Genomic DNA, 27,603 nt, shown 5'->3' with positions numbered 1-27,603 from the left:
CTCTAGTTTTGTTGATTTAAACACAGGTTGACTTGCTTTCTCCTCTTCCTCCCCGACTTCTCTTTCAGTTGCCTGGGGGAAGATTCTTTCTGTGCCATCAGACCACCTCAGTAAAGAAGCTTGCCTGTCCCTCTCCAGCCTTCCTTTATGTTACACGAACAAGGGAGGCGCTTGAAGTCTGAGGTCATCCCCCGCACCCACTCTACACTCTGAATTAACCGTGTCCATTTGCCAACTTCCGCTTTCTCAACAACAGCAACAAAAAAAGGGGAAAAAAAGAAGAAAAAAGAAAGGAAAAAAATAGAAAAAGAAAAAACAGCGAATTTTTCAGCTTCTGGGGGTGGAAGGGATCATGCATCGCTGTGTGGAGACCCCTCCCGCCTCTCGCTTTTACTTACTTCGATTTTTTTTTTTTGGAACAGACTAAAAACACTAAATATTTTACATTGTTTTCATAGAAAAGCGCAGCATGAAGAAGGAGCCAAAAGGTACTGCTGAGGTCTTGGAGCGGGCGGCTGCTGCACGCCGTCCGAGTGCTTGATCGCCATCGGCTTCTGCTTTATCGGCGGGGGGGACGAGGGGATGGACGATAAAAGGCAATTGGAAATGAAAGTGCCACATCCCCTGCGTTTCCAGCAGCAGCCCAGCCCGCGTCGCTAGGGAGATCTGTATAGTTTCTGTGATACAGTATTGTGCTTTTTTTTTTTTGGATGGAAAAAGTGAGGCTTTTGTGACTATGCCTCTCTCTGTTATCGATATCTTTATTTATTTGTTGTAACCGTTGCTGCTGTGTTTAGTCTTTCGTGTGTTGAAACACCTAGGTGATAAAAGTTGCAAGGTTTACACACTATGGCAGGGGGAGGTAGCCTGCTATTGCAGTTAAGCCAAAAATATTCTCCCTCCACCCCCACCCCTGCCCATATACTGTGCTTTGTCGGCTGCTTGATGTTTTACAGGGGCTAATCTAACCCCCTTCTCCTTATTCCCATACCTCTAGTCCCTGCACCCTGCCCTCCCTCCTTCCTTCTCTTTAGAAACTCAGCTACTACCCCTGACAAATCCCCAGGCTTGGACTGAATGCTCTCCTCCCCTCAACAAGCTGTATTTCTGTTGCCCTTATGCATTCATTTTGCCATCTTGCCTTTGTGTAAAGCAGAATGATGAAATATACAGTATCCAGACATTTTTCTGCATGAAAAGTATTAATGGGGCCAATATTGTTTGAGCTTTAAAAGGACCCTTCTTTTTGGAAAATCCTGGGACTGTCGTGTATCTGTCTTGCGGGGCGGATGGGGAGTTAAAAAAATGGAACTGTATTAAGTCCTTGCTAAGCCTCCAGGAGGTTGGGAGCCTGGAGTCCCTGTGGGCTGAGAACAGAGATGGCTGGTTGATTGTACAGTGTAATGTTTTTGAAAAGAACCAGCAGGTCAGCGGAGCTTAGGAGAGTTGTCTAAGCAAACTACAATTCATAGCTGTTTAAGGCAAAACCCAAAGCCTTGACGCTGTCCAGAGCTACACAGTGCCGCTTAGTGTCCTGGAGAAGGAGGAGGAAGAATGGCTATAGCCTCTTAGCGTTTTGCCATGTTTGCGCTCATTTGGTAGTTTTAAAGTGCTCCTGAGTTTTGCTCTTTGGGCCGTGCATTGAGAGAAGTCTTGTTCAGTGGGTCACATCCATTCCTACGGCGCCCAGTTTGGGTCACAAAGATGGACCTGAGCTTTGATCAACAGGAAAATAATCAACAAAACAAATCCGGCTTTGCCCCCTCCCCCATTTCTGCTTGGTCTATCTCCACCTTTCGGCGAAATGGAATAGCAGAATAGACGCACAGTACCAAACGCACCCAAGACTAGGGCAGGCATTTTGTATGACGGGGCTGGAACAGAAAGCCTCCTGCAGGTTTCCCTAGGAAGGTTTGTGCGGTGCCTGTACACAGAGCAATTGTCAAGTGCACCATAAACATCAGAGACCTTTGCCTTTCCACCCACGTTTTTGGTCGTGCACCCAGAGGTTGGTGCATTCCCCTGTTGTGCTAGCTAGCCGCAGTGTTTCTAAGGCTCTGATCACCATGGGATCCAAACACCAAGCATTGTTCTGCTTCAGACTGTGGGTAACAAGAACAGCTGCAGAGTAATGGATTGGGAGGCAGGAGGAAGAATCTGCTCTTGGGTTCTCCCAGGCAGTACTTGAAACCTCTCAGGGGAAACCTGTGAAAAGGGCAGTGACTCCATCTTTCAGAGCCGAAATTGCTTTTTCTGTATATAAATCCCAGCCACTGTGCCAAGCACTGCTTCCCCTTCCTTCCTTCCTCTCCCACCATATCCCTACAGTGTAACCAGTGCAAGCTGTGCTTTGCCAGAGATGATATACAGCCCAGGTGACCCAGATTTGGCACTCGAATGCCTGCAGGGTGGTGAATGTGGGTGCCTCTTTGCACAGGGGCAGATATCCATAGGAGGGGTGTCTCCTGTCTCCGTAGTCGGGCAGACTTCGAGATCGTCCACACACCAGAGCTACATAGATTTGAAACATGAACTCCGGCTCCAAAAACAGCTGACTTCAGTCGCTGGAACTAAAGAAGAAATGTCCATTAGCTGTCACCAGCATTAAGGCTTCTCTTCTGTGTAGGCTGCGCTAGGGGCGATATGGGGACACACAGTCGAGTAAGGTCTGATTCCGTCCAGCCGTGACACATTTGCACTAGCTTGTACATAACACTGGCTTTCTTCCAGTACTTTGCATTCCATGTTCAGTTCTCCATGTGTCACAGAGCACAGATGTTTTAGGATGGCAGCTGCCCCTCAATCCCTGCTTGCTATTGCAAGTTATGGTGATACCCGGGTCGTGGAAGCACAAGAGCTTTTGGCCTATCACAAGCTGTGGAAACCAGGAAGGCTTTTCTCCACAGTCTGTGTCCTCTCTTTACCGCCACGCAGTTACGGTGGAAGTTCTCCGAATCCTGTTCCAGAAGAAAGAAGAGTCAGCTGGTATTGTAACTTTCTAGAGCGCAGCCTGTTTTCTTTTTTTTTTTGGCGTGAAACGAGAGGGGAGTGCTCTACCCGCACACTCATCAGTGTAAGCAACTGCATCTGCCCTGCATTTTGCATTTAATACCCCAGTACCTTTTCTTTGGGTGGGGCTGGAAGTTATTTCTCATTGTGTGGTTATAATGATGTCCTTCATCCTTCCCACGCTTTCCAGAGCAATATTTTCAGCTACTGGGTCACAAATGCAGCTGGTATAAATCACTCCACTGACTTCCAGGGAGCAACTCTGATCGACAGCAGCTTGAGGACTGATCCCTGATGTGTGGGCAGCATTGGGTGGGAGGCCTCCTGGCCCACAGAACACCAAGCCCAAAGGCCTGGGCTGTGATCAGCACTTCGGAGCTGTCTGCAGTAGCCTCAGCCAGCCCAAGGTCCAACCAGCAAATCAAGGATTTTAAACAGCAGAGGTGGCAGGGGCGGAGAATTAACTCCAGGTGAACTGTACATGTCAATTTTGGCTCCAAGTCTGGAATTTTCAAATCCCATTAGTACCTAACTCCTAAATCCCATCCCTAGTGCAGAGTGGCCATCTATCTACGGTGGCTATTTATTCCCCACCCCCTGACCCAGCACTGGTAAAGAACTCTTGTCTTCTCCTACAGCTGCGTTCCATTTGTAACAATCACACAGAGCACTCAAACATCCCATCTATATCGTTCTTAAGGACCATCCCCTTCCACATGTTTCTCTCACTGGTATCGGAAAAGCACAAAGTGTGGGAAGTAGCATGATCTATTTGGTTGCTTTTAAGCTGAGCTGCCAGCGCTTGATTTGTGTGCACATCCGGCTTGCGTACGTCCAAACAGAACTTGGTCAGTATGCTGCGTCACAGACCTAGCTCCAGATCTAGCTTGAGGGCTTGGGGACGACTCATGCGTTAGCAGGTCAAGAGAGAGAGATTTTGGGGGGAGAACCACAAAACTGCATATTTTTGTTCCCCTCCAAGGCACCAGTCATGCAGTGAGGCCGGAGACCGTCCACTGATGGGTTGCGAATCCCATGGAGTGCTTAGCTCGACTTGAAAATGTGGTAGGAATGTCCGTTTCCCCTCTTGTTCTATTCACCAGCTAGGCTGGATATTCTGGATCGGCTCTACTATAACTGATTCCTCCAGATAGAGGCCTCAAGCCAGAAAAGCACATGCTTAGGTCCACCTTTATTCAGGAAATCACTTAAGCAGGTGCTTAATTTTCATTCCTAAATAGAGATGAGTCCCTGGATTGGGGCGTGAATGATTTCTGTCATTACTTAAAATAATAACCAGCCTCTTCAATGACTCCTGATCCTGAAAGACCCATGGGTGGAATGTTCTGACACCAACATGGTTCCACTAGGAAATGATCCTGTATGAGAAGATACCTATTGTACAGAAATAGCATCAAGACACTGCAGTTCTGTATAGTGAGAGGTTTTGTCTTGGGGCTTTGACTATGGGCTACTGTGGTATTGTTTTGTAAGGAGGGACCCATTGACTGTGACACTTCTTGAGGAGACTTGATCAACCTTAGGAAAACTCACCAAGCAACTGCTGCGTTTTATGGCAGGACAAATTCTGACCTCATAGGGCCTGATCCTGATCCCACTAAAATCAATGGACCAGATCTTCAGCTGGTGTAGAGTCAGTGGCTCCATTGATTTTGATGGAGCTATGTCAGTTTATACCAGCTGAGGTCTGGCCCAGTGTGACTTTTGCATTGACTTCAAGAGGAGCAGGACCATAATATGAATCTGTTAGAGCCATTGCAATAGGGTTTTGAAGGTGTCGGAGGGCCCTGAGCTTTTCCTGGGTGCTGCTGGCTCTTTTGGAAAGCTTTGCTTGAAATAAAGGAAGCGAGACAAGGAATTGAACTCATTTACCATGTTCTCTGTAAGGGCACACAAGTTGTTTTTACACCCAAGAGCAAGGCCTCTCTCCCTTTGCAGCTGGGAGTTGGCTGGCTCCTGCTTTTCCCTACAATCTGATATGTTACAGGGATGGATGGGTGAAGAATGGAACATACCATCCCGGTCGTTCCAAGGGAAACTCAATTCCCCTGCTGCTTTGTGGCCAGAATGCTCTCGTTTTTTGGTAGCTCTCTGCGGTGCCGCCTGGCTCACCATTTCTTCCCCCCAGGCTGGTCCCTTTCTGATACCGACTGGCGTTTAAGGTGAATGTGACACTTCTGTAACTTCCCCTGCTGATAAATAACTAACCGCACAAATTTTATAACAATAGCCAGGCAAGTGTGAATGTATTTGTTCTGGCACTTTCCTCGGAAAGGCTTTTAAGTTTGGCAGAGGCTTTTCACCTTCCAGTTCATTGTATGAAGGAGCCACCGTATTTCAAGGGACACTCTATCATTGGTCCAGCTCACACAGAACTATTTTTTAACAAATAGATTGTCTTTGCCAGATTTTCAGTAGCAGCAGCCGTCTCTAGCTCAGCCGCAGTTAACAACCCCTGGTCTGGGAGCTGCAGAGAGCCCTGGTAACGCACTCTCGAGTAAGCAAGGAATCTCAGGTGTCAGCGAAACGCTTTTATTTAACCATCAGCAACATGGGGGATGCTACTGGATTCAGTGTCTTACTCGGAGAAGCCCCAAGCTCTTTCCATTGCCATGTCTCTCTCTCTAGCTTACTTCCAGGAGCGCCGCCAGCTTTTTTGGCGCCCTAGGCAGCGGAAGGTCCCGCCCCCGAAATGCCGCCCCCACCAGAGGTGGCGGAAGATCCCGCCCCCGAAATACCGACAACAACTGGGGTGGCCGAAGATCTGGCCGCCGCGGTCGCCGCCCCCCAAATGTTAGCGCCCTAGGCAACCACCTAGGTCGCCTAATGGGTTGCGCCGGCCCTGCTTACTTCCTGTGAGCTACTAAAAGCCCAAAAGCTGGTAGTGGGCCCCACTGACACACACAGCTAAGGGAGTAAGCGGAACGGAGCCTTCGGCCTCTCTGCCCTGTTAGAAAGAGTAGGAAAGAAAGCTGTGTTTGTCAGGGCGAGTGGGTCGAGATGGGGCGGGAAAGAAGTGTGGGGTTTGAGCTCACGAGGGCTTCAACTGGTAGGGAGCACGGAAGAGAAACATACCGCACAGCGACACGCAGGCTCTGGCTGATTCCAGTTGACCCCACCTCCCCTAGAGCTGTATCTGAGGTCTTCGCCACAGCCCTGCCTCACCGCCAGTGAAAGATGACTTCTGCTTGGCAATTTTTGCTGACCCTCTGGGTGGTCGCCAACTGCCGCCTTCAGGACGGTGCAGTCCCCTAGCCCAGCGTCACTGTCAGACCCTCTATTCTTTTAATATTTGCAAATTAAAAACAGAAGAGTTTTTGAGTGAATAAAAAGCTTTGGTTGATTAATAAAGAGCCTGTTGAATCTTCTCTTTTGTAACAGTGTACGTTTTCCCTTATGGACAGGCAAGTCTGTTGCTGGAGCCAGACGTTACCTGCAGGGCTGTTTGAGAACTCAGCAATGGTGTCTTTTCTCCCAGCATGTTCCAGTGGGGAGGGTACGGAACTGGAACTGGTGAGACCTGGATGCTAGTCGTGCTTCGACTCTTGACTCACTGAGTGGCTTTGGGCAAGTCACGTAGGCCAAACATTTCAAACGTGGCCAATGATTTTGGGAGCCTGACTTTGAGATGCCTTCAGCCTTGTTTTCAGAAGTGCTGAGCATCCACCCCTCCAGCAGAAAGCCACGGGAACTGCAGCTTCTCAGCACCCCTGAAAATAAGGCAGAAGGCATCTCACCTGAGAAAACGTTGGCCTTAACCTCTCTGTGCCTCAGTTTTCCCATCTGTAAAATGGGGTTGACACCTACCCAGTCTTGTAAAGTGCTTTGAGATCTACATACAAAAATGCTGTCGGAGCGCTAAGTATTATGTGACTATTATTTATTATTAGTGAATCGATTTTGCACGGTCTCCAGAAAATGAAACACAACGGAACCATGAGTAACGGGGAAATCACTTCCTCCTGGTTTTGGAATATTCAGTTTATTTCACCAAGTCATTACCTTTTTAAAAAATATCTGGGTCGTCATTAAAAAACAACCACGGCAACTGATGTATTTGTTTTTGTGATGTTTTCTGCACAACATTTCCCGAAATGTTCCTGGACTAAAGAGAGAAGAGTGGTGCAGCTGTGACATTTGAAAAAACAACCAGTAATGGAGTCAAAGGTGCATGGCCAGCCTCTGATAACTTGCTTGCTGGCACTAGATGTTATCTGTCACTGTCAGTGTTGCATAGATTAAAATGCGGGATCTGTACTTTCCTTTTCTTTTGTTTTATTTTTCCGTTTGTGTGATGACTGTTGCCGTTTTATATCACCTTTCCCTGTAGCTCTGGGTCTTGTCTGGGCTTAGCTGTTTCCTCCAGAAGGAAAAAAAAAAGCGATTTTGGGGGCGAAGTCAGACTGGCGGGTCCCCTGACCAATAATAATAAGTTTCCATCATACAAGACAGAAGGAGAGGGAGACGTGAAGGTTTTTTCCTCTTGACTAGTCATTCAATGCTAATGATCTGTAGCACAGGCAAAAGCAGCTATATACAACTATTCCCTTGTGAGGGGTTATCGCCAAACTTGTGATTTCGTTTTTGATGGCCTTTGAGAAGTGTTTTACTGCTGGGCCACTATTCCACAAACCTCCCGTGGGCCATATTCTGAACGGGGCTCAGTACTTGCATTGAGCTTCATTGGAAGGTGCAGCCACTCAGGGTCTGGCCCTGCCTTTTCGACAGGTAGAACCAACGTCCAGGTGTGCTGGTCTTGAGGGCCTGGCATCCTGCAGCTTTGTTAATCAGTTGAAGAAGCAGAGGACAAAGAAATGGGCCCAATACTCTACTGATTTAAATGGGTGAAGCTGCATAGGCATCAGTGGAATTGCACCCATTTACACCAGAGGAGAATTTGGTCCAGGGCAGAAAACGAGTAGAGCTCCCGTTCCATGGAACCGCCTGTCAGATGAAATGTTTCAACGTGAGAGCAGGGCAAGGAGAGTTGGCTGGTTGCCCATTGCATTCAGCATGTTGAGTTCACCCTGGAATGTCTGTGAGCAAATCTGCACTGACACAAACTGTGTTTTTCCCTGCACGTCACCAGGGTGGAGAGTAAGGATATAGCTTAGATCCTAGACCCCGGGGAAACTGCCTTCCCAATGGTGTGTGATGCAGCCTTCAACTCCCAGTAGTCCATGAGACATTCAAAGCTGCCATATACACATAGATTCAGAATTCTATAGGTGCCACCATAGATACACCTGGGTCATTGTGATAGCATCTGGGACTGGGGGACCAGCTAGCCAGCCACTGGATAAGGAGTAAAGCAGTGTGTGGATTGCAAAGCACAGTCTGCAGGACCAACAGAACAGAGAGCGATAGCCTGGGGTGAGGCCTGAGCTGTGAGAGGATAATTGTCTCTTAAAGAGATCCACAGAAGGCAAACGGGGAGAACCACTTGGTTTAGTTAGGAAAGGTCAAATCTGGGGGAGGCGCAATTAGCAGGTAAAAGCAGAGTGACCTGGAGGGTGAAGAAGGATTGGTTGGCGTCTGCTTCCTTGTTTGACCCCGCTCTGATCTGCAGGAATTGTCCATTCTCTCCCTCCCTGCTGCTAAGGAAATCAAAAGTCCCAAGTCCTTTTGATTCCTTTTTTCTTTTTTTAAAGTCGGTTTTAGCAATGGGGCAGGGAATTAGTTTTCGCACGTAGGTCAGTTTTAAGAAGCCGGTTATAACCTGCGTCCGCCTGAGCTGGCTACACAAATGACCCTAGAGCAGTGACTGCTTTAATATTTGCCTGCTGAGCTTTCCTACCGTAGTAGTGAGGACGTTACAAGGCAAGGGGGCAGGCAGAGAGGGGGCCTGCAGAGGTGTTGCTGAAGGAGCCTGGAAGACTGCTGGGAACTGGCCACCTCCAGGGAGGGACGTTCCAGCTCTTTACACAGCAAGATGAAGGATGGAACGTGGAGAGAGGACCTGGTTTGCAACACCCGCTTTGAGGAAACCCCTTTGGGACGTGAAAGGACAGGTAAAGGCAACCCCAGGAACCCTCCCAAAGGGCAAGCCGGGGTGGTTTGTGTAGCACAAGCCACACAGGCGCTGACTTTTCATTGTGCCGGGGGGGCTCGACCCCTGGTTTTGCCCCGCCTCCACTCCACCCCTTCCATCAATGCCACACGCCCTGCTCCACCCCCACCGCGCCTCTTCCCACCCTGTTTCGCCCCCTCCCCCGAGCACGCCGCGTGCCCCCTCCTTCCCCTTCCCCCCCAGACTCCTGCATGCCATGAAACAGCTGATTGCAGTGGGCGGGAGGCGCAGGGAGGGAGGGGGAGGCGCTGATTGGCAGGGCCTGCTGGCGAGCGGGAAGCACTGGGGGGAAGGGAAGGTGCTGATAGGGGGGGTGACGGTGGGTGCTCAGGGGGCGCTTCAGCCCCGGAGCACTGGCGGTGTCAGCGCCTATGACAAGCCCAACACAAGGTTTTCCAGGACAATGAGCTAAACAGGGTCTGCTGAGGATCAGGCCATAGATGGCGCCAGATGTCCGAGGAAGTGAGACTCTCCAGATGAGAAACATACACTGCTTATATATGACAGGCCATTGGTCTCTCCAGGCTGGGGACTTGACCATGTGCTTTGCAATACATTTGGGTGCGGGCAGCCATATTAGGTCCGTAGAGAGGCCCTAAAATAATGAGTCCCTGTAAATTCTCCCCATTCATACATTAATCAGGCTGGTGGCTCATCCAGCTGCACCTGTTTCTTTCTGTACCTTGTGCTCAAACTCCTTTGACATCACCTGGCTCCTGGGTTGCCAACTCTCTATTTGCAGAAAACCAAACACCCTTGCCCCGCCCCCTGCCATGCCCCTTTTCTGAGGAGGTTAAAGCACGGGGCTGGCAATTCTACCATGGCTCTAATGCAGGCTGCTTGTGTGCCTCCATACCCCCGCCCCCCGTGTAAAATGGGGGACAGTGGTCTCATGGGGCTACATTCAGGAATGTTTGCAGAAGCGCCCGGGATGGGGTGGGACAGTGGGACTGCCCGGGGCTTGCCAGCCTGTAGTCCACTGATGATTGTTTATATTCTTTCATGCTGGTGCTCTTAGCTTCTGCTCCATATTCCTGGTGTCCAGCCCGAGATCCTGCTGCATGTCATGAACCTTCTAAACATCCTCCACCCAACCTTAATGCTTCTCTTCCAGCTCCTCTTCCTAGGACGAGCAGGTAACGGTCTACCATGTCTTATCCATTTCCCCCCCCCGGTGGCTGTTCTTTGCCAAGATAGCTTCTAATCTGCCCCATATGTTCTGGCCTTTTCTTACTTCCCATTGCACTGAGCGTGAGTGCAGCCTTTTCACTCCATACTCCTTCCCCGTCTTGTTCCGATCTCCAGCCATTGTTTCCTGGAATCCCTGTGCTTAGCATGTGCACTAAAGTGCTGTCATTCTCCATTTGGCCTGCAACTGATGATGATGTTTGATTTTAATGTCTTGTAATTGTATCTTCCAGAATCTAATTGCGCTTTCCCCATCCCTCCTCCGCCCCCCCCCCACCATTATATCTGTTTGAGCATGGATAGCTAGACAAGGGGCCACTGGGCTGCATGCATGGATTATGCTTTTAACATCCTACGAAATTGCTTTTGCAATTTCCATCTGCCAAGTCTTCTGGAAATAAGCCCTGAAAGACTTGTGCAAACCCTTTGGTGCAGCACATCTCGATTTCTTTTCTGTCTGAACAATGTGACTAATTCTTGTTAGGAGTCCAGAGGAGATGGCTTAGTGGCGCAGGCTTCAGGCTTTACACAACTAGGCTGTCTACACTGAAACCTCGCACTATTCCAGCTCCATTCCTGGGAGCCCCAGTGCAGACCGGCCACTGGCATTTCTACCACATTGTCCAACACTATTCAGGTGTGGAAGTGTCATAGAAGACAGCACGGTCAGTGGATAAAGCACTCAATTATGGGACAGGGCACAGGGGTCTTATCCCTCCATTACTGACTCACTATGTCACCATGGGCAAGTCACTACCTCTCTCTGCCCCACCAACCGTTGTCATGTCTAGTCAGATTGTAAATTCCGTCTCTCACTACATATATTGTCACCCCTCCACTCTGCAGAGTGGTAGCTGATGTCTAGGCGCTTCAGAAGGAGAAATTAGTGTAAACTGTTTTCTTTATTCTCTATACACCAGTCCTGGAACAAAGGTGGTCACAAACGGCATGCAGCCAATTCTTTCGTTCAGTAAGCTCAGCCCATGCAACAACACCCTGTTCCTCAGAAGAACTCTGCCCCAAGAACGGACTCTACTTAGATTAAGGCAGAGAACAAACTTCCCTGCTGCAGCTCCCCCAAATAATTTGCATCACAAAACTGACAGCAATGGAGCTCTTCTTCAGACTGAACGGTGCTTGCATGCTAAGAAAAATGACTTGTAAGACTATGTGTAACAGTGCCACCTGCCGGCTCCTGCCATCCCAGTATTGCAATGCCTAGCACAAAGGGCACAGGCTGCGCCTCTGGGAGCTATTGTAATATAAACAATGAATAATAAGAAAACACCAGTGCCCTATCTACATTAGCAATGGGGGCTTTGCACTGTGATGCAGCACTGATGGGAGGTTTCCTGCCAATGGTTAATGTAGCTAAAACCACATAACTCCTGCAAGCACAGGGTCACATCTCAATGGAGTTGACTGCATTCTTCCCAGGTACATAAACGGAGTTCCCTGCAATGTGCTGGGGGGGCGAAGGGGACCTTTCTGATGAGACCAGGACAATAGAGGTTCTTTATGGTCACCGAGGAGGGATTTTTCAAAAGCGCCTAACTCTGCTCCCGCTGGAAGCACTGGTAAAGCTCTCATTGATGTCAAAGGGAACAGAGTTACGCCAATGCTGAACACTTTGGAAAATCTCACCCTGCGGATCCTACAGCACTTCTAACCCAAGCCGAGGTTTGCCCTGGTGTCGCCAGCCACGAAAGCCCCAACCCTGACTTGTGCAACATGCACTGGTTGGAGGAGATGTAGACCTGGCTGCATTTGGGGGATGCTTTATGCAGCGAGTTTGTCAAGCACTTTGACTGGGGACACAGGCACAGACCTGATTCCTAGTGACGAAAGAGTTAAATCCAGCATAGCCTTCCCCTCCCATTGCTCAGGGGGAGAGCTAGAAGAGAGGCTGCTGGGATGGCAGAGAAGGGTGGCAAAAACTGGCTTACTCCTATTTCCTAATGGAGCTGGGCTTGACTTCTGCTTACTAATAATATCCCTTGTGGAAAAGTCCTTAGTGACTACCCCTGTGTCTCCTTTCTGCTGTGTCCTACCCCCAGCTGATCAGCACTGGGGGTTCCCTTGGCAGAGAAGGTGCTTTATTGATATAAATAGATTAGAAAACATCTCCAGCCGGGCTGAGAGTGCAGCACTATGGTTGAGTGCTGGTCCTGGCTGGGGTGGTGTCTGTAGCAAGAGCAGGCCAGTCTCCTTAGAGACCAGTGGAGGGAAAAGGGCCAAGAGTCTGTGTGCAAATCAGCATGTATGTGCGAGCCTGACTCCCTAGCCACTCCTGAAAGTACTGGCTGAAGCCTTTAAACCAGTAGTTCTCAACCAGAAGTCCCCTAGGGGGCCTCGAGCAGGTTGGGGGGGGGGGCGTCCAAGCAGGACCAGCATTAGACTTGCTGGGGCCCAGGGCAGAAAGCCAAAGCCCACCGCATGGAGCTGAAGCCCGGGGCCCTGAGCCTCGCCACCCAGGGCTGTAGCTGAAGCCTGAGCAATGTAGCTTTGTAGGGGCCCCTGTGGCGTGGGGGTCCCAGGCAATTGCCCTGCTTGCTACCCCCTAACGCCGGCTCTGGCTTTTATATGCAGCAAACCAGTTATTGTGGCACAGGTGGGCCGTGGAGTTTTTATAGCATATTGGGGGGGGGGGGGGCTCCGAAAGGAAAAGGTTGAGAACCGCTGCTCTAAACCACTTCTCTGAAGCTAATCGTCCTCTAAGCTCATTTTAGTTACACTGTGCCAGAAGCAGCCCCTTACCCAGAGCACGGCAGGCAGGGGTTGATCAGAATCTATGCCCTGCAGGTGGCTCCGGAAGATCGCCCCTGGCTGACATTAGTAGGTCCCTTATCCTACTTGTGGCCCCAGCCACTAGAGGGCAGCCTTTGTTACCTACTCGCAAAAGCCAGCAGGTAACAAAGTGAGCACAGACAGCATGGAAGTAGGTTCTCTGTGCACCCCTTTCCTCCTGAGAGAGAGGGAGCCGCTCCTGGGCACAGCCCAAAGCTGGGGCTCTGCTGAAAAGAAGCAGTCGTGAGTTGAACCTGCTCCCAACAGGGAGGGAGGTGAACAAGCAAAGGGTCTGTGACCCAGGGGCCTGCATTGCCCTCAGACCCCTGGCTAATGTGGATTTTATGTGCCCTGGGCAGCCACCATCCCTGGGACGAAGCTGTGGCTACAAACCAGTTTACTTTCCAAGTAAGTAAAAATGCCCTGGGAAGGGAATGAACTCCTGGGCTTTGATTTCTCAGGCCCTGCCACCTCCCTTCGGTGTTTCCAGCAGAACTGGAAATGCCTGCACGCGGCTGGGACCTCTTTAGGAGTTTGGGCTTGATTACCTTTTACTCTGTCCTCCTCCCAGGCCCTTTTCAGAATGGAAAGATGGCTACATGCACGGTGACACTTCCCTTGCGTGAATCCCCTCGCCTGGCTAGTTCTGCTCTTCGACTACCCCTCAGTAGGGGGCCTGAGAGCAGAACAATCCTGCTCCGTTGAAAAAGATGGTTATAATAAAAGGAAAAAGAGCCAGGTCAGGTGTGTCTGGAATTGCTCTCCTGATGGGCTCAAGCTGGGCTAGGAAGTAAAAGGTTGCTCAGTAGCAATAGATAAGGTAATTACAGGGAATTAGCCTCCCAAGCATTTTTGGAAGGTGATTGATAGAAAACAACCCAACAAAATACCAGGCAGCCTCTTAAGGCACCGGACCAGCCAGCTGCCCCACATGCAGCAGGTTCAGACACAAGCGTTTCTGTGACTAGGTCTTCTAGAGTAAAAAAATAAAATTGGGTGGAGTCCGTTGTCACTGGGTCACCTTCAAATTCCTCCAGTGTCCATCTGGGAAGCGTGACCGCTGCAATGCATCAGATGTTCACCTGCAGGTGTGGTTACAGCCTCCTGCAGTTCATCTAGTCCATATCACCCAGCTCATTCTCCTGGCCCTGCTAACTGAAGAGGAGACCAACCGCCCAGCTGCTGCATCCCTGTGCAGGAGGGCAACCCCTCTTGCTGTTGCTTTGCAGACAATATTCTGTTGTGTGAAGTGGGTAGATGAAGGCAGGTTGGAGCCGGTTTGTGGGTGGAGCAGTAAATTCGACAGAAGCACCCAGCTGACTGCTGCTGGCTGACTTGGGGGCGATACTGAGTGGAAAGAACAAAGGAATAGTTCCCACCTGGAAGAGGCTGCCATGCCATTTCGCTGCAGCTGGGACCTTTATGAAGCCCTGCCTGTGAACATTAATGCTGGCAAAAACAACAAGGAGTCTGTGCCACCAGACTCCTTGTTGGTTTTGTTAGGGTTACCATATTTTGAGTGTCCAAAAAGAGGACACTCCACGGGGCCCCGCCCACGCCCCTGCCCCAACTCCACCCCTTCCCCAAAGTCCCCGCCCCAACTCCGCCCCCTCCCCTGCTTCCCGCGAACATTTGATTCGCGGGAAGCCTGAAGCAGGCAGCAGGTAAGCTGGGAGGGGGTGGGGGGAGGAGACGCGGCCCAGTCTGGCCCCCTCCGGCGGCCGGCCCCGGCCCCAGCGTCTCCAGCCTGGCTCGGCTCGGGCCCTGGGGTGCCGGCCCCGGGCCAGCCCCCGGCCGAGCACCCCCGGGCCAGCACCGCCGGCCCCCGGCCCGGCCCCAGCCCGCGGCCCAGTGCGGCTCCGGCCCGGGCCCCGGCCCGGGCCCCAGCCCAGCACCGGCCCAGTGGCCCCGGCCCAGCACCGCCGGCCCCCGGCCCGGCACCGCTGGCGCCCGGCCCGGCCCCTGGGCCAGCCCCCGGCCCAGCACCGCCGGCCCCGGCCCAGCCCCCGGCCCAGCACCCAGCGGCGCCGGATTTTCCCGGACATGTTCGGCTTTTGGGGATTTCCCCCCGGACGGGGATTTGAGTCCCCAAAAACCGGACACGTCCGGGAAAATCCGGTCGTATGGTAACCCTAGTTTTGTAGATACAGACTAACACGGCTACCCCCTGATAATTAACGCTGGCTTTGTCCCAGGGCTCCCATTTGTTTCTCTAAAGACTCTTTTTCCAAGACTGACGTTACCATAGAACTCTCCCTTCTTCTTTTCTTCCGTGTTTCCTTGGTACAATATGCTGCTTCAGGAACTGGTGACAGGGAAATTAAACATCTCCTCTAATAAACCAAAAGGATGGGGGGGGGGGGAGAAGGGCTCCCTGCTGCAGCCTGCTACGCTGAGGTCTTGTCTACATACACAGTTGCATGGGTTGAACTTGTGTTGTGATTTGAAAACGGTTTAGTTAAACCTGCACAAAAAGCTGTGTGGACACTCTTACTTTGGTTTAAATCGGGGTTATTTTGGTTTAGTTTAAATAGATTAGGGACAGGATTAAGCTAAAATGAAACCCGCTACTTTTAAACCAAAATGAGTGTGCACTGAGGGGTTTGCACCAGTTTCATTGAGTGGCTGCAGGTTTGTGTGTAGACAAGGCCTATGATTCTGATCTGACATTGCTCTGTTACTCGGATGCCACTCCGTGCGAGTCTGTTGGGTTGCACTGATAGAACTCGGATCAGAATTTGGCCCCGGGAATAGGGTGACCAGACAGCAAGTGTGAAAAATTGGGATGGGGGTGGGGGGTAATAGAAGGCTATAAAAGAAAAAGACCCAGAAATCGGGACTGTCCCTATAAAATCGGGACATCTGGTCACCCTACCCGGGAATGAGAAAATGGAGAGAGGCTTCCATGAGCCTGGCTGCAAAGCACAGAGAGAGGCACTGAATACACTGCTTGGGGCTCTCTCCTCCCTGCCTTGCCTTTTCCCCTACTGGCCTTAGCAAATGATTGACCCCTGAATCCCCTTGCTTAAGGAACAGACTGAGCAACAGCTAGGAGTCCTTGTGGCACCTTAGAGACTAACAAATTGGACTCCTCGTTGTTTTTGCTGATACAGACTAACCCGGCTACCACTCTGAAACCTGAGCAACAGCTGAGTGTCTTATTTAGGTGGCCCAGATAAGATCCGGAAGAGCTCAGTGGCTTATCTTTAAGGGGAGCCAAAAATCTTGCCCACAGGGTCCTTCACCTTCCACACCCCCACCCCCTGATTATTTGTTCCCTGGCTTTAAATAATCCATAACTTCACAGACAAGGAATGCATTTCCCACCCCACCCCTTGCTCTACATTTCTCTGTGTTTGCATTACCATTTGCAAGCTATTCACTGTGGGCTGCAGCTTGGAGGCTGGTGGGGTGGCTTTCTCCTGCACCCCCCTTCCCAGGCCAGGCACGTCTAAGTCATCCCATGGGCCTTTCTAGTTGTGAGGCTGTGTCTGCCATTTGTGCTGAGAATCCAGCCGGCCTCCTCAAGCCGCACCAGAGATCTGCCCTGCTCTGTGTTTTCAGGGGAAAGTGCCTGGTGTGCTTGGAGTTGCCTCACCGCTGCTCCCTTTACATCTCAGCGAACATCCAGCTGTTCTCTCCTCCTGTACATCTTTCTGTCTTGGCCTGGTTTCCCCACATCCATTCAGCTGCTTGCCCCGTGTCCTCCTCTGACCCCCTGTAGCATTCAGCCTGCGTCTGCTGGCTTGAGAGGGGAGTGTTTGAGTGGTGGGGGGGAGAGGAACAGGCTAGTATTTCAGTGAATAATGTGGGCTTTAGGACCTGCTTCCAATCGCCCCTTCCTCCAGCTCCCACCCACTGCCTCACCAGGGGAGTTGCTCAGAAAGTGCTTTTCTTCTCCCTTGCAGAAGTTGAACTTTGGAGGCTTTTCCTTCATGCAGCTGTTGGTGGCTGCACTTCTTCCAAGGGCTGGTCTTGTCTTGCCCCTCCCCAAGGAGGGCACCTTCTAGCAAAGGGCCGTTAGCCCAGCAGCAGTGGCAGCTGGTTGATTTGTTTCAGGGCCTGTCTGGGAGCAGCCAGGAATGAATGGGGAGCTGTGTCTGCAGCTGGGGGCTCTCCTCTGCCCCTCTAGAAGTAGCTAAGGAAAAGACAGTCTGATTTCTCTGCGTGCGATCGTTCTGGCCCTGGGGGGAGGAGAGTTGTGGGGAGATTCTCAGCTCTTTTGGGGGAGTGGGGGAGGACGAACTGGAGAAGGAGCATTTTGCATGAAGGAAGCCAAGGAAAGAATCTAGCAAAGGTTTGGGGGGCCATGTCTCCAGGCAGTAGCAGGAGCAGAGGGGTTGCCTGTCTCTGTGTGGTGGAAGACTCCCAAGTCATGCATCACAGAGCAGGGCTCCTTCTGGGGCTTTGGCTGCTACTGGCCTCTGGCCTTGGAGAGCCCGTCCCTGGTTCTGGAGGGGTCACCTTGGCCTTTGTCTTTGATGTCACTGGCTCCATGTACGACGACCTGGTGCAGGTGATGGATGGAGCATCCCGGATCTTGGAGCGGACACTCAGCAGGAGCACAAAAGCCATTAGCAACTATGCGCTGATCCCCTTTCATGACCCAGGTAAGGCGGTTCCGGTTCACACTAATCCTGTTGAGAACAATGCATTGCGCTGACCCAGGACCCATGGTTCTGGTCCAGACAAAGTGCTGCATTGCATTCAGCCAGAATCAATTATTCTGGTCCAATATGAAAAATGCTACGAAATGTGGGACCCATTTGCACAGGACATTGCATTGCACTAATTTAGGGCCATTGGTTCCAGTCAGACTGAACCCATTTCACTCCGGGGACTGGGTTCTGGTCCCGTAAAAGGCCTGGTTCCCTTAACCCTGGCTCAGTACGAAAACAAGCAGAGCTGCATTTAGTAAGGATCAAAATCCCCCACCCTTTCAAGGCAACTTTGTCCTGCCCTATTGTCCCCCTTCTGATCCTCAGCTTGTCAGCCTTGTTAGGCACAGGGAAAGCTGGGAGGTCAACACTCCAAACACAGCCAGAGCAGGGTTATGCTAATATGGCTAGAATCATTGGTACCTGACTCGCTGGCTAGAAAATATCGGTTTAAATTTGAAAAGCATCAGTCTGACCCAGACAGCCAGGGCCTAAGATGGAAGCTGCCAATTTCCTGAAGTAATTCTAACAAGCCTCCCCAAATCCTGGGGGATTCCTGCCGCAGCTGATTCTCCTCACGTTACCATCCCATTTCGAGTGCTTTAGCCTCAGGTCCTGGCTTAATTCATGGCCATGCAGCTTGGACTGCAATTTCCTCCAGTCCCATAACTGGAGCAGGGTTGGGCCAGCTCCGTACTTGGCTGGAAGACCTCAGGGAGGCTGGGTGCTGCAGGACAGGAAGGGGGGTATTGGTGATGCAGTAGGTGGCTCTCCGAGGAAGTGTTTGCACTGCCAAAAGTGTGTCAGCTAACACAGGTTAAAATAACAGTGAAGACAAGGCTACTTGGCTTTTATCTTGGGCTAGCAGCAGAGGTGAAAGTAAGCCGGTACGCTGTGCCGGATTGGACCGGCTTCCCCAGGCTGGCGATTTAAAGGACCCGGGCCCCCCTGCAGCAGCCGGAGCCCCGGGCCCTTTAAATCGCCGCCCGAGCCCCACTGCCGGAGCTCCGGGGGTGATTTAAAGGGCCCAGGGCTCCCAGCTGCCGCAGCCAGAGTCCTGGGGCCTTTAAATCTTGATTTAAAGGGCCCGGGTATTTAAAGGCCCCGCCTCTTCCGGTTGAGGCCACACCTCTTCCGGTTGAGGCCACGCCCCCTGCTCAGGACTCTGGGATACCGGTAAATCCTTTAAATTACTTTCACCCCTGGCTAGCAGCTTGAATTCGACCCCAGGCTGTCTTGTAGGCTTGAACTCTAGCTTCTCCAGCCAGCACAGAACCAGCGAGATGGTAAGGGCCCTATAGTACTGCAAGTGCTGTGTATTGGCTGTGAAGTGAACCTTGATCCTTGTGGGCATTAATGAGGGCAGGTCACTTTTCACAAGGATTAATTATGGTGTTAATTCTGAGGACCCTGGCCACATTCTAATTTGGTTAATTACATCCTGCTTCCCTAAAAATCCTCTTTTGCATTTTCTGCTGGCTGATACACTTCACATCATGTCCCAAACTACTGTTGCTGTATGCTGTTACAGTTACTGTGATCCACCCCAGAGTTGGCTGAATTTTAGTGGTTGGGTGAAGAGATGCCGTAGAGCAGTTTGAGGTCTTTCTATCTGAAGAACACTACTGGGCTAATTGTTTATTTGAACTGTGATAATAAACAAGGAAACAATGCTCTTAAGTTAAATAAAGATGAAAGTTGCTCCTCTTACTGGTCCTTGCTTTTATACACATCCATGAGGTGCTAACCATTCATACCAAATAAGAACAAGCTCTCTGGCAAAAATTCCTACAGAAAATAGCAATTATGAAGAAAGGAACATTTGAATTAAAAATACTGAAGATGGCAGGAGAAGCGATCAGAGGCACGAAATGGATTTTTAGAATGAACCAGCATCTATCTGTTGTGTACATTCCTTAAAATAGAAACAGGGCCCCTCTTTACAGCCTTGGATCCACTTGGTCTGTGGGGATGCATCTGTCTTTTGTAACCGAGAGAACAGCTGGCTTGTCCATTAAATCCAGGCAGCTCGTGTTTCTGCACTGGTTACCGTTGGAGACGGCGCCCCAAGGAACTCTAGACCAGGTGATTTGAGTGGACTCCATTTAATATGGTCCTGTGTATGGAATGTCTCAGGGTACCGGACGTGACTCTTCCTTGGGGATGGACCCAGATAAGTCAATTGACTCGTGGCTCATCTAAATGGGGATACTTAAGGACTTGGCAAGTTCCCGTTCCTCCATTCTCTGTCCCACGCTGCTCCACACCAGGAAGTTTCATACCCACATCATCTGCTCTGCACGTGCTGTGCATTGTTGCTATCACACCACAGCCAAGGTCCTGCCCTCACAGTAATAACTACCCAGCAGGGCTCGATCTTGTAGTCTAGGCCGGACGAAGCTGCGTGTTAGCCACGTCCCTGAGCCAGGCTACAGTCCAAGGCTGTAGCCCAGTCTGGGAACCTAGTTACAGTGCTGATCGGCCTTGTCTATGCTGCAAGGCCAACCATCTTTTAAAACCTGGAGGGATTCTGGGGCTGCACCTGTGTCCTCTGGTATGGTAGCAGTTACAGTGTAGACTGGACCTAGAGGTGCCCTCCTTGGGCTTTGTAAGGGTGATTACCTCTCATTGCCGTCACAAAGGGCACCTGTAAAGCAGAGGGTCTCTGTCAACCCGGGAAAGAGCTGAAATAGCTTGGGAGGTGCGGGAGGATGGGGCATGGTGGGTGGGGCTGGGGGAAGTCCTCAGCTCCTGTGGTACCTCTGTCGTGCTGTAGCTGTTTATGTTTGCATGGAAACAGATGGGGTTACCTCTTGCCAGGGACTCGTCTGGCTGCAAGGTCCCTTGTCAGGCCAGGCATCTGGTTTGCGGTAACTAGAGCACCCTGGCTCGGTAAATTGGCCGTCTCTCCTGTTAAGCTGAAGGAAAAGCCTTCCGGTCTCTGTGGGAGTCAGTCAGAGCGTTGACATTATTTCAGAGGCCTCTGAAATGCGGTCTAGGGAAGGGGTGCGATTGGTCAGTTCATTGGTGTTGAGCCAGAGTTCGGTGTGTTGATGACTCTTTGCACCTATATGTGGCATCATTCATCTGAGGGTCTCTTCCATTAAAACTCCCAGCCCTCCTATGAGGCAGGTAGGTGCTCTTAACCCCCAGAGAGCGGTAGGGAAACTTAGGCGCGATAGACCTGTGGAAGTGCATTGTGTTAACTAACTTGTCTTAGCTAACTTGATGCAAAACGTGATTTTTGCCTTTAGCGAGGACAAGGGGCAGTCATGTTTTAATAACGTGTTAGGAGCTGGTGGTGGTGAACTCTAGGGCGGAGTCGAGTTTAGTGTTGCATTAGTTAAAACGTGTCAGCGTGATGCGTTTTCTCATTGTAGACAAGGCTGCGGTGACATGCCCCGGGTCACAGCCAGGAAGTAGAACCCGGGAGCTTGGGCATCCACCTGCCCTGCTCTAGCCACTAGCAGAATAGTAGGCTTTAAAGGTGCCCCCCATCTCCCCCAAAGCTGCAAAGCCCAGAGGGGAGGAGTGTTAACAGTGTAAAGGCATCGCACACATGGGGAGATGCCTGCTGCACCAATGAGGGTATGTCTACACTGCACTTAAAAACCCGTGGCTGGGCCTGTGCCAGCTGACTCGGGCTGCGAGGCTGTCTAATTGCAATGAAGACATCCGGGCTCGGGCTGGAGCCCAGGCTATAGGACCCTGTGAAGTGGGAGAGTCCCAGAGCTCCACCAGAGCTGCATGGGCCAGCTGCGGGTGTCTCCTTGCAGTGTAGACATACCCTAAGTGTGATGGAATCTGCTCCTGTGGCGTGAGCCAGCAACTCCTGAATTCCAACCCGCTGTCAACAACGGGTATGTCTACACTGCCGTCGCGGGGTATGATACACCCGAGCCAGCTTTAACTTAGTTAGCTCTGGTACCAGAGCAGCGAAGCTGCAGCGGCAGTACGGGGCCTTCAGCGCTGGCTTGGTGCCTGAGTGCCTGGCTTGGTCCCGTTTGCAAGACTAAGCCATATGGGGGTGTAACAAAGTCCTGTTACCTAAATAGCCTGTAATCTAGAAAGTGTCCCATTACAGGGCTGCTCTTTTGGGACGGCGGAGGGGAGATCAACTCTCTATGCCACACGGGATGGCGGCCACCGTGGAAAAGCACGGACTAGCCGAGCCATCATCAACCAGCCCAGTAAAGGAGACCCAGCGTTCTTCCAATGGCAAGGGAGTGTTCTTTGAAAGAAAGCTATAGTTGCTGATGCAGGTTTCTGGGGACAGGCAGGAACTAACATAGGCCTTTTGGTATTTGCGGTGTTGTTGTAGCCGTGTTGGGCCCAGGATACTAGAGAGACAAGGTGGGTGAAGAAGAGCTCTGTGTAGCTTGGAAGTTTGTCTCTTTCACCAACAGAGGTTGGTTCAGTAAAAGATATTACCTCCCCCACCTTGTCTCTCTCATAGGCCTAGTGGGGCTGATATAGGGAAACTTAATATGGGAGAAAGAGAGAAGGAAGATTGCAGACTTGTGCCCAGAGAGGAGAAAGTGCTGATATCTGCTGTCTTGATATCTTTGTCAGAGGTTGGACCAGCGACCGTCACAGCAGATCCCGAGGAGTTCCAGCGAGAGCTCAGAGGTCTCTACGTGCAGGTACAGTTGTCCGCCTCATCTTAAAATCTGTAGCGTTGTTGGCTAGTGGCCTATGATAACTGGTATTTGAAACCTGAGTGTGGCCAGTTTGGAAACCCAGCTTGTTTGGTGGGAATGTAACCCTTCGCGGTTGGCAAAGAAGCCCCAGATCCCAAGGAGTGTAACTCCTAAGGCGAGCTGCCATGGAATCAGTGCCAGAGGAAAGAATTCGGCTTTGTCATTACATTTAAAAGTAACTAGGAGCATCCTCCAGCAGCACTGGCTAGATCCTCCCTGCCACGTGCGGACTGGGTGCAGCAAGGAATTCTGGTGGCACTTGTCACTTTTAAGGGAGATACATTTCTAGGCCCAGGGCAGGGAAAGAGAAGGGCTAATGCTGGTGCTGCTGGGGACAAGTTCAACTCCTAGCACAGATGTAGAGCAGCCTCAGGGTGTGCCCAGCTGCCCCTTATTGTAGAATAGCTGAGGTGTGGGAATGTCCTGGCGATGCCCCCTGGCGTGTGCCTGAGGCTCCGGAGGGGTGGGGGAGAGCACAGAGCAGCTCTGCGCTGGTCGGGAGAGACCCTTGGGAAGAGGTGGGGGGGCCTGGTATGGTCAGTGCCCCAGCAAGATGCCGGGGGTGCTCTGCTGCTGCAGGTACCATCTTTGGATGGGACTTAGACCTGAGGCCTTGTCTGCCCCTGGTTATTCTAGATCCCTGGGAGCTCTTTGCAAGAGCAGGGGTCCTGCCTAGGGTCCGACTTGGGGAGCTACTGGAGTTGTTCCCAACATGATTTTTCTCCCTCCCACATAAAGTTTAGCTGAAAACAATTTTTGTTTATTTGTTTTTCATTGAATATTGTCCCCAGAAATGTTCAGGTTTTTATTGCAACCCCCCAAACTAAAAACGTTCAGGTTTGGATTGAAAAACCGACACCAATAAATATCAGCGGGTAGCCGTGTCAGTCTGTATCCACAAAAAGCAACGAGGAGTCTGGTGGCACCTTAAAGACTAACACATTTATTTGGGCCTAAGCTTACGTGGGTAAAAAACCCCACTTCTTCAGATGCAATACATTGAACATTTCTGACAGAAATGGAAAGTTATACACCCGCCGCGTTCCACTGCAGAGATGGCTGCATTTTGGCGACAGAGGAAGTGACTCATGTGTAGATAGTCATAACCTTGAGTGATGCATTTACCTCTGTGCTCTGAGAGCAGGACGTGTGCGCGTCTCGCTGCAAAGAGCTTTAGGGTCCTTCGAGCTGCAGAGGGCTATGTAAATGTAAGGTATTCTGCATTATTATTGTGTAAGTAATAACCGGCTACCTGGCATGGCTTGGTTAGAGCTGAGTGGTCTATTGAACTCCCCTCTCTATGGTCTATGTCAGCTAGAGGCTCGTAGGCCCCTAAATGAGCATCTCTTCCCAGCCCCATAGGGAAGCTGGCAGTTAGATTCGGTTTTCCTCTGTGTGTGAGATGAAACTGTTACACCGGAGGGAAGGCTGGGAAGCCCTGGGACAATGGGAGGTTGGATGACTCTGTTGCTGAGCTGCCTTGGGGCCCACCGGGAGCTGGCATCTCTAGTTGCCATGTGTTTGCACTGCACATGCTTTGCGTGAAGGGTCCATTTGTGAATGATTCGTAGGGGTTGCAAGCAGGTTACAGGCAGGAGTAGTGTGTGTTATCCGAGGTCACCAGCACATCAGTCGAAGGTGTTAAAGATGGTTACAAGCAACCTGTTGGTCTCTGTGACGGTCTATAATTAACTGTGATTACAACATCTATTCATCATTTATTAACCCTTTATAAACTACTCACAAGTGGAATTTTGGTGTCTGAAAAAGGCACGAATCCGTTGGGATTCCCTAGCATTTTTGAAGTGCGGGGTGAGACACTGAGTGGGGCTCCTGCCTTTAGCTTCATTCCAGGTGTGTAGCCAGGTGGAGCTGCTGTTTGCACCTGTGATACATACCCGTGCTCAAGCACCGCCAGTGCAAATGGCACTGTGCCTGTCCGCACTAGGGGGTTGCCCTGGCTCAGGATACATGCCCAGGGCAGAGCAGGCATTGCTCACTGGACTCTTGGAAGATGAGGCAGTGATCATGATGGGGCACGTGGTCTCAGCAAGTTTTCCCCTCCCTAGTGGAAATGGCGTCCCACCCCAGGTTGATTCCTGCAGCCCTCACTTCGGGTTTCCTAATGGGCTCTTTGGCTGCAGGGCGGAGGGGATTGCCCGGAGATGAGCATCGGAGCCATCCAGCTGGCTGTGGAGGTCTCGCACCCGGGATCGTTCATCTATGTGTTCTCGGATGCCCGGGCCAAAGACTACAAGCGCAAGCAGGAGTTGCTGCAGCTCCTGCAGCACAAACAGTCCCAGGTGAGAGTCCGGCTACTGGCTTGCAGCTGCGTTCCCAGGAGATGTCCCTTCTCTGTGACCCAGGAGTCACTGAACAGCCACTCCCTGAGCCCACAAGGTGATGAAGAGCTGCGCAAAGGAAGCCTTTTGCAAAGCACAACAGTACCCAACTGTATTGGTCCTACAAAACCTATAAACAGTGCCATGTATTCTTTACCTCCGTCTGCTGGTACGTTTTCTATTGGCTAACTCTTGACATATATATATAGACATGGCGCACTCTCGTAACAGTTGTTCACATTGTAGTTGGCACATGCCAACCTGCTGCCAGTGGGGGAGGGGGGAGGATGGTTAGCATCTCCCCAGGTTGGACAGTCTCTTCTGACTTGGTTTGCTGTCGTGCATTGCTCTGTGGCAGGTTGTGTTCGTGCTAACAGGGGATTGCGGGGACAGAAGCCACCCTGGGTATCGAGTGTACGAAGAAATTGCTGCTACCAGCTCTGGACAGATATTCCATCTGGATAAACAACAGGTGAAGGAGGTGAGTGGAAAAGACCTGAATTTTGTTACTTGTGAGCATCTCAAATGAACTCGTGCAGAAAAATGATAAAAGACAAAAACACCTTGTCACCTGTAGGTGAACACTTTTCACAGAGCGATCACTCCCTATCTGGCCTCTCAGTCCTCATCCGCAAAGGAAACCTGCCCAATGCCTTCAAAAGATAAGCCTGGGAGCTTAAATTCATAACTTTGTTAGATACTAAAAATCATGGATTGAACAGAGACACGTGATTTATGGCTCATTACAACAATCTATAACCCACCTAACCCACCCCCCAGCCTTTTTTTCCCCTTTTCTCCCTTTGACTGGAGGGGTATTAATGGCCCACTTCACCTTGAATGGTCCCTTGAAATATGAGTTAACTTCTTATGCTAAACAATCTGTTCCACCTTGTATTTAGCTGTGACGTTCTGAGTACCTTTCCCAGACCCGAAGAAGAGCTCTATGTAGCTTAAAAGCTTGTCTGTCTCACCAACCAGGGCCGGCTCCAGCATTTCTGCCGCCCCAAGCAAAAAAAAAAAAAAAAAAAAAAAAGCCGCGATCGGCGGCGGCAGGTCCTTCGCTCCCAGAGGAAGTGAGGGACCTGCCGCCCCCGAATTGCCGCAGGTGCCGCCCCTCTCCCTTGGCCGCCCCAAGCACCTGCTTGTTAAGCTGGTGCCTGGAGCCGGCCCTGTCACCAACAGAAACTGGTCCAATAAAAGCTATCACCTCCTCCACCTTGTCTCTCTAGTATCCTGGGACCAGCATGGCTACAACAACCCTGCCTACGAGAATGGAAGACTTGGATTGTTTAATAATAATATATGGAGATATACCTATCTCATAGAGCTGGAAGGGACCCTGAAAGGTCATCAAGTCCAGCCCCCTGCCTTCACTATCAGGACCAAGTACTGATTTTTGCCCCAGATCCCTAAGTGGCCCCCTCAAGGATTGAACTCACAACCTTGGGTTTAGCAGGCCAATGCTCAAACCACTGAGCTATCCCTCCCTCACAGTCTCCTTTTCACAGTGTCCTTTATGATTTGGGTGGCTGGGATGGGGCGATGAGATTATGAGGATCAGAGGCCTCTCTCCTTCGCTGGCTTGATGCTGTCAATCCCTTTTAGTTCAGGTGGACTCATCAAGTTAGCAATGCAAGTCTTTACTGTAGTCGCATTAAAGGCTTAGATCAATGTGCCAAGGCTTGTTATCCCTTAGGGACTTCATGGAGGTTTGAGCATCCAGAAGCAAAGCCTCTGTGCCCATCTAATCCCCTGTCCCCGCTCCAGGGGACTGGAGAAGATGGTTGTCTCAGGGCTAAAGCAGGAGTCTGGGAGTCAGTAGACCTGGGATCTGTTTCTGGTTGCCTTGGAGGCTAGCTGCGTGATCCTGGGTGAGGTGCTTCACTTCTTTGGGCCTCCATTTCCCTGTCTGTAGCATGGAGATGATACCTCCCCCAGGTTGTGGAGGAGTAAGGCCAAGACTTTAAAACCAGGACCTCAGTGGGAGCTGTTGGGTGCTCCACACCTTTGAAAATCAGGCAGGTCCCTAACGATGGACCCAGGAGCCTGACTTTAGACTCCTGCCTTTGACGGTCTTGACCCAGCATGTCTGTGAAGTGCTTGGAGAGCAGGAGCCGAGCGTTTGTCTAACTATTAACAACAGTTTTGGAGCGGTGAGCTCTCCTCCTGCCTCCCTTCCCCTCCTCTTCCCGGCTGCTGGCTGTTGCACAGCCTACTGACGAGTATTCCCGTGGGCAAGGTGCAGGTTAATCACTTGTCTGCTCCGAGCGGCTGAGTGGGAGCCATCTGGCAATAATAATTACGCCAGATTCTTTAATTCCTCTAACATCAGCAAGTGTGTGTGTTTGCTTTGGAACGGGAAAGGCTCAGCCCTCGCTGTGGTCTCCTTTTCCCTGCACCCCGCCTCCCTCCCTGCTCCAGCACCTGCAAAACAGTGTGTTCGGGATAAATAGTTACGGCTGGAGACTCAGACTGGTTTCCTTGGTCCCGTTATCTGGAGCCAGTAAATGCCGTTGTATCTTGCATTCATGTATGAGGTGTGACATGCTCTCTGTGGTACTCAGGTGGGTCCCTGTTACCAAAGTAATGGTACCCCAGTACCTGCGCATCCCGCAGCCTGTAGTGTGTTTATTGTCACCATCCCCCTGTGAGGCAGGGCAGGACTATTGGCCCCATTGTACAGGTGCAAACCGCAGCACAGAGACTAGTCTCTTGCCCAAGGTCACACACAAGCCTGTGACAGAGACTGGAGTTGAATCCAGGTCTCCTGAGTGCCAGGAGCTGGGACTTGAATCACCCGAAGTCCTGCACTATCCTTCTGGCTA

The 27,603-nt window shown here is 51.0% G+C and overlaps 1 protein-coding gene across 1 annotated transcript in view; it reads left to right on the top strand.

The window, feature by feature from the left end:
- Window positions 1-17,384: 17,384 nt before the first annotated feature.
- The window catches only part of HMCN2 (hemicentin 2), a 115,084-nt gene continuing 104,865 nt past the window's right edge, over window positions 17,385-27,603 (top strand). The window contains exons 1-4 of the mRNA XM_065418725.1: window positions 17,385-17,685; window positions 22,306-22,376; window positions 24,578-24,736; window positions 25,134-25,256. Coding sequence (XP_065274797.1) covers window positions 17,385-17,685; window positions 22,306-22,376; window positions 24,578-24,736; window positions 25,134-25,256 — 654 coding nt within the window. The remainder of the gene's footprint in view (window positions 17,686-22,305; window positions 22,377-24,577; window positions 24,737-25,133; window positions 25,257-27,603) is intronic.

Source organism: Emys orbicularis, chromosome 18, assembly GCF_028017835.1.
Source record: "Emys orbicularis isolate rEmyOrb1 chromosome 18, rEmyOrb1.hap1, whole genome shotgun sequence".
NCBI lineage: Eukaryota > Metazoa > Chordata > Testudines > Emydidae > Emys > Emys orbicularis.
The sequence above is the reverse complement of the archived record's forward strand: the minus strand, read 5'-3'. Positions and strand labels throughout refer to the sequence as shown.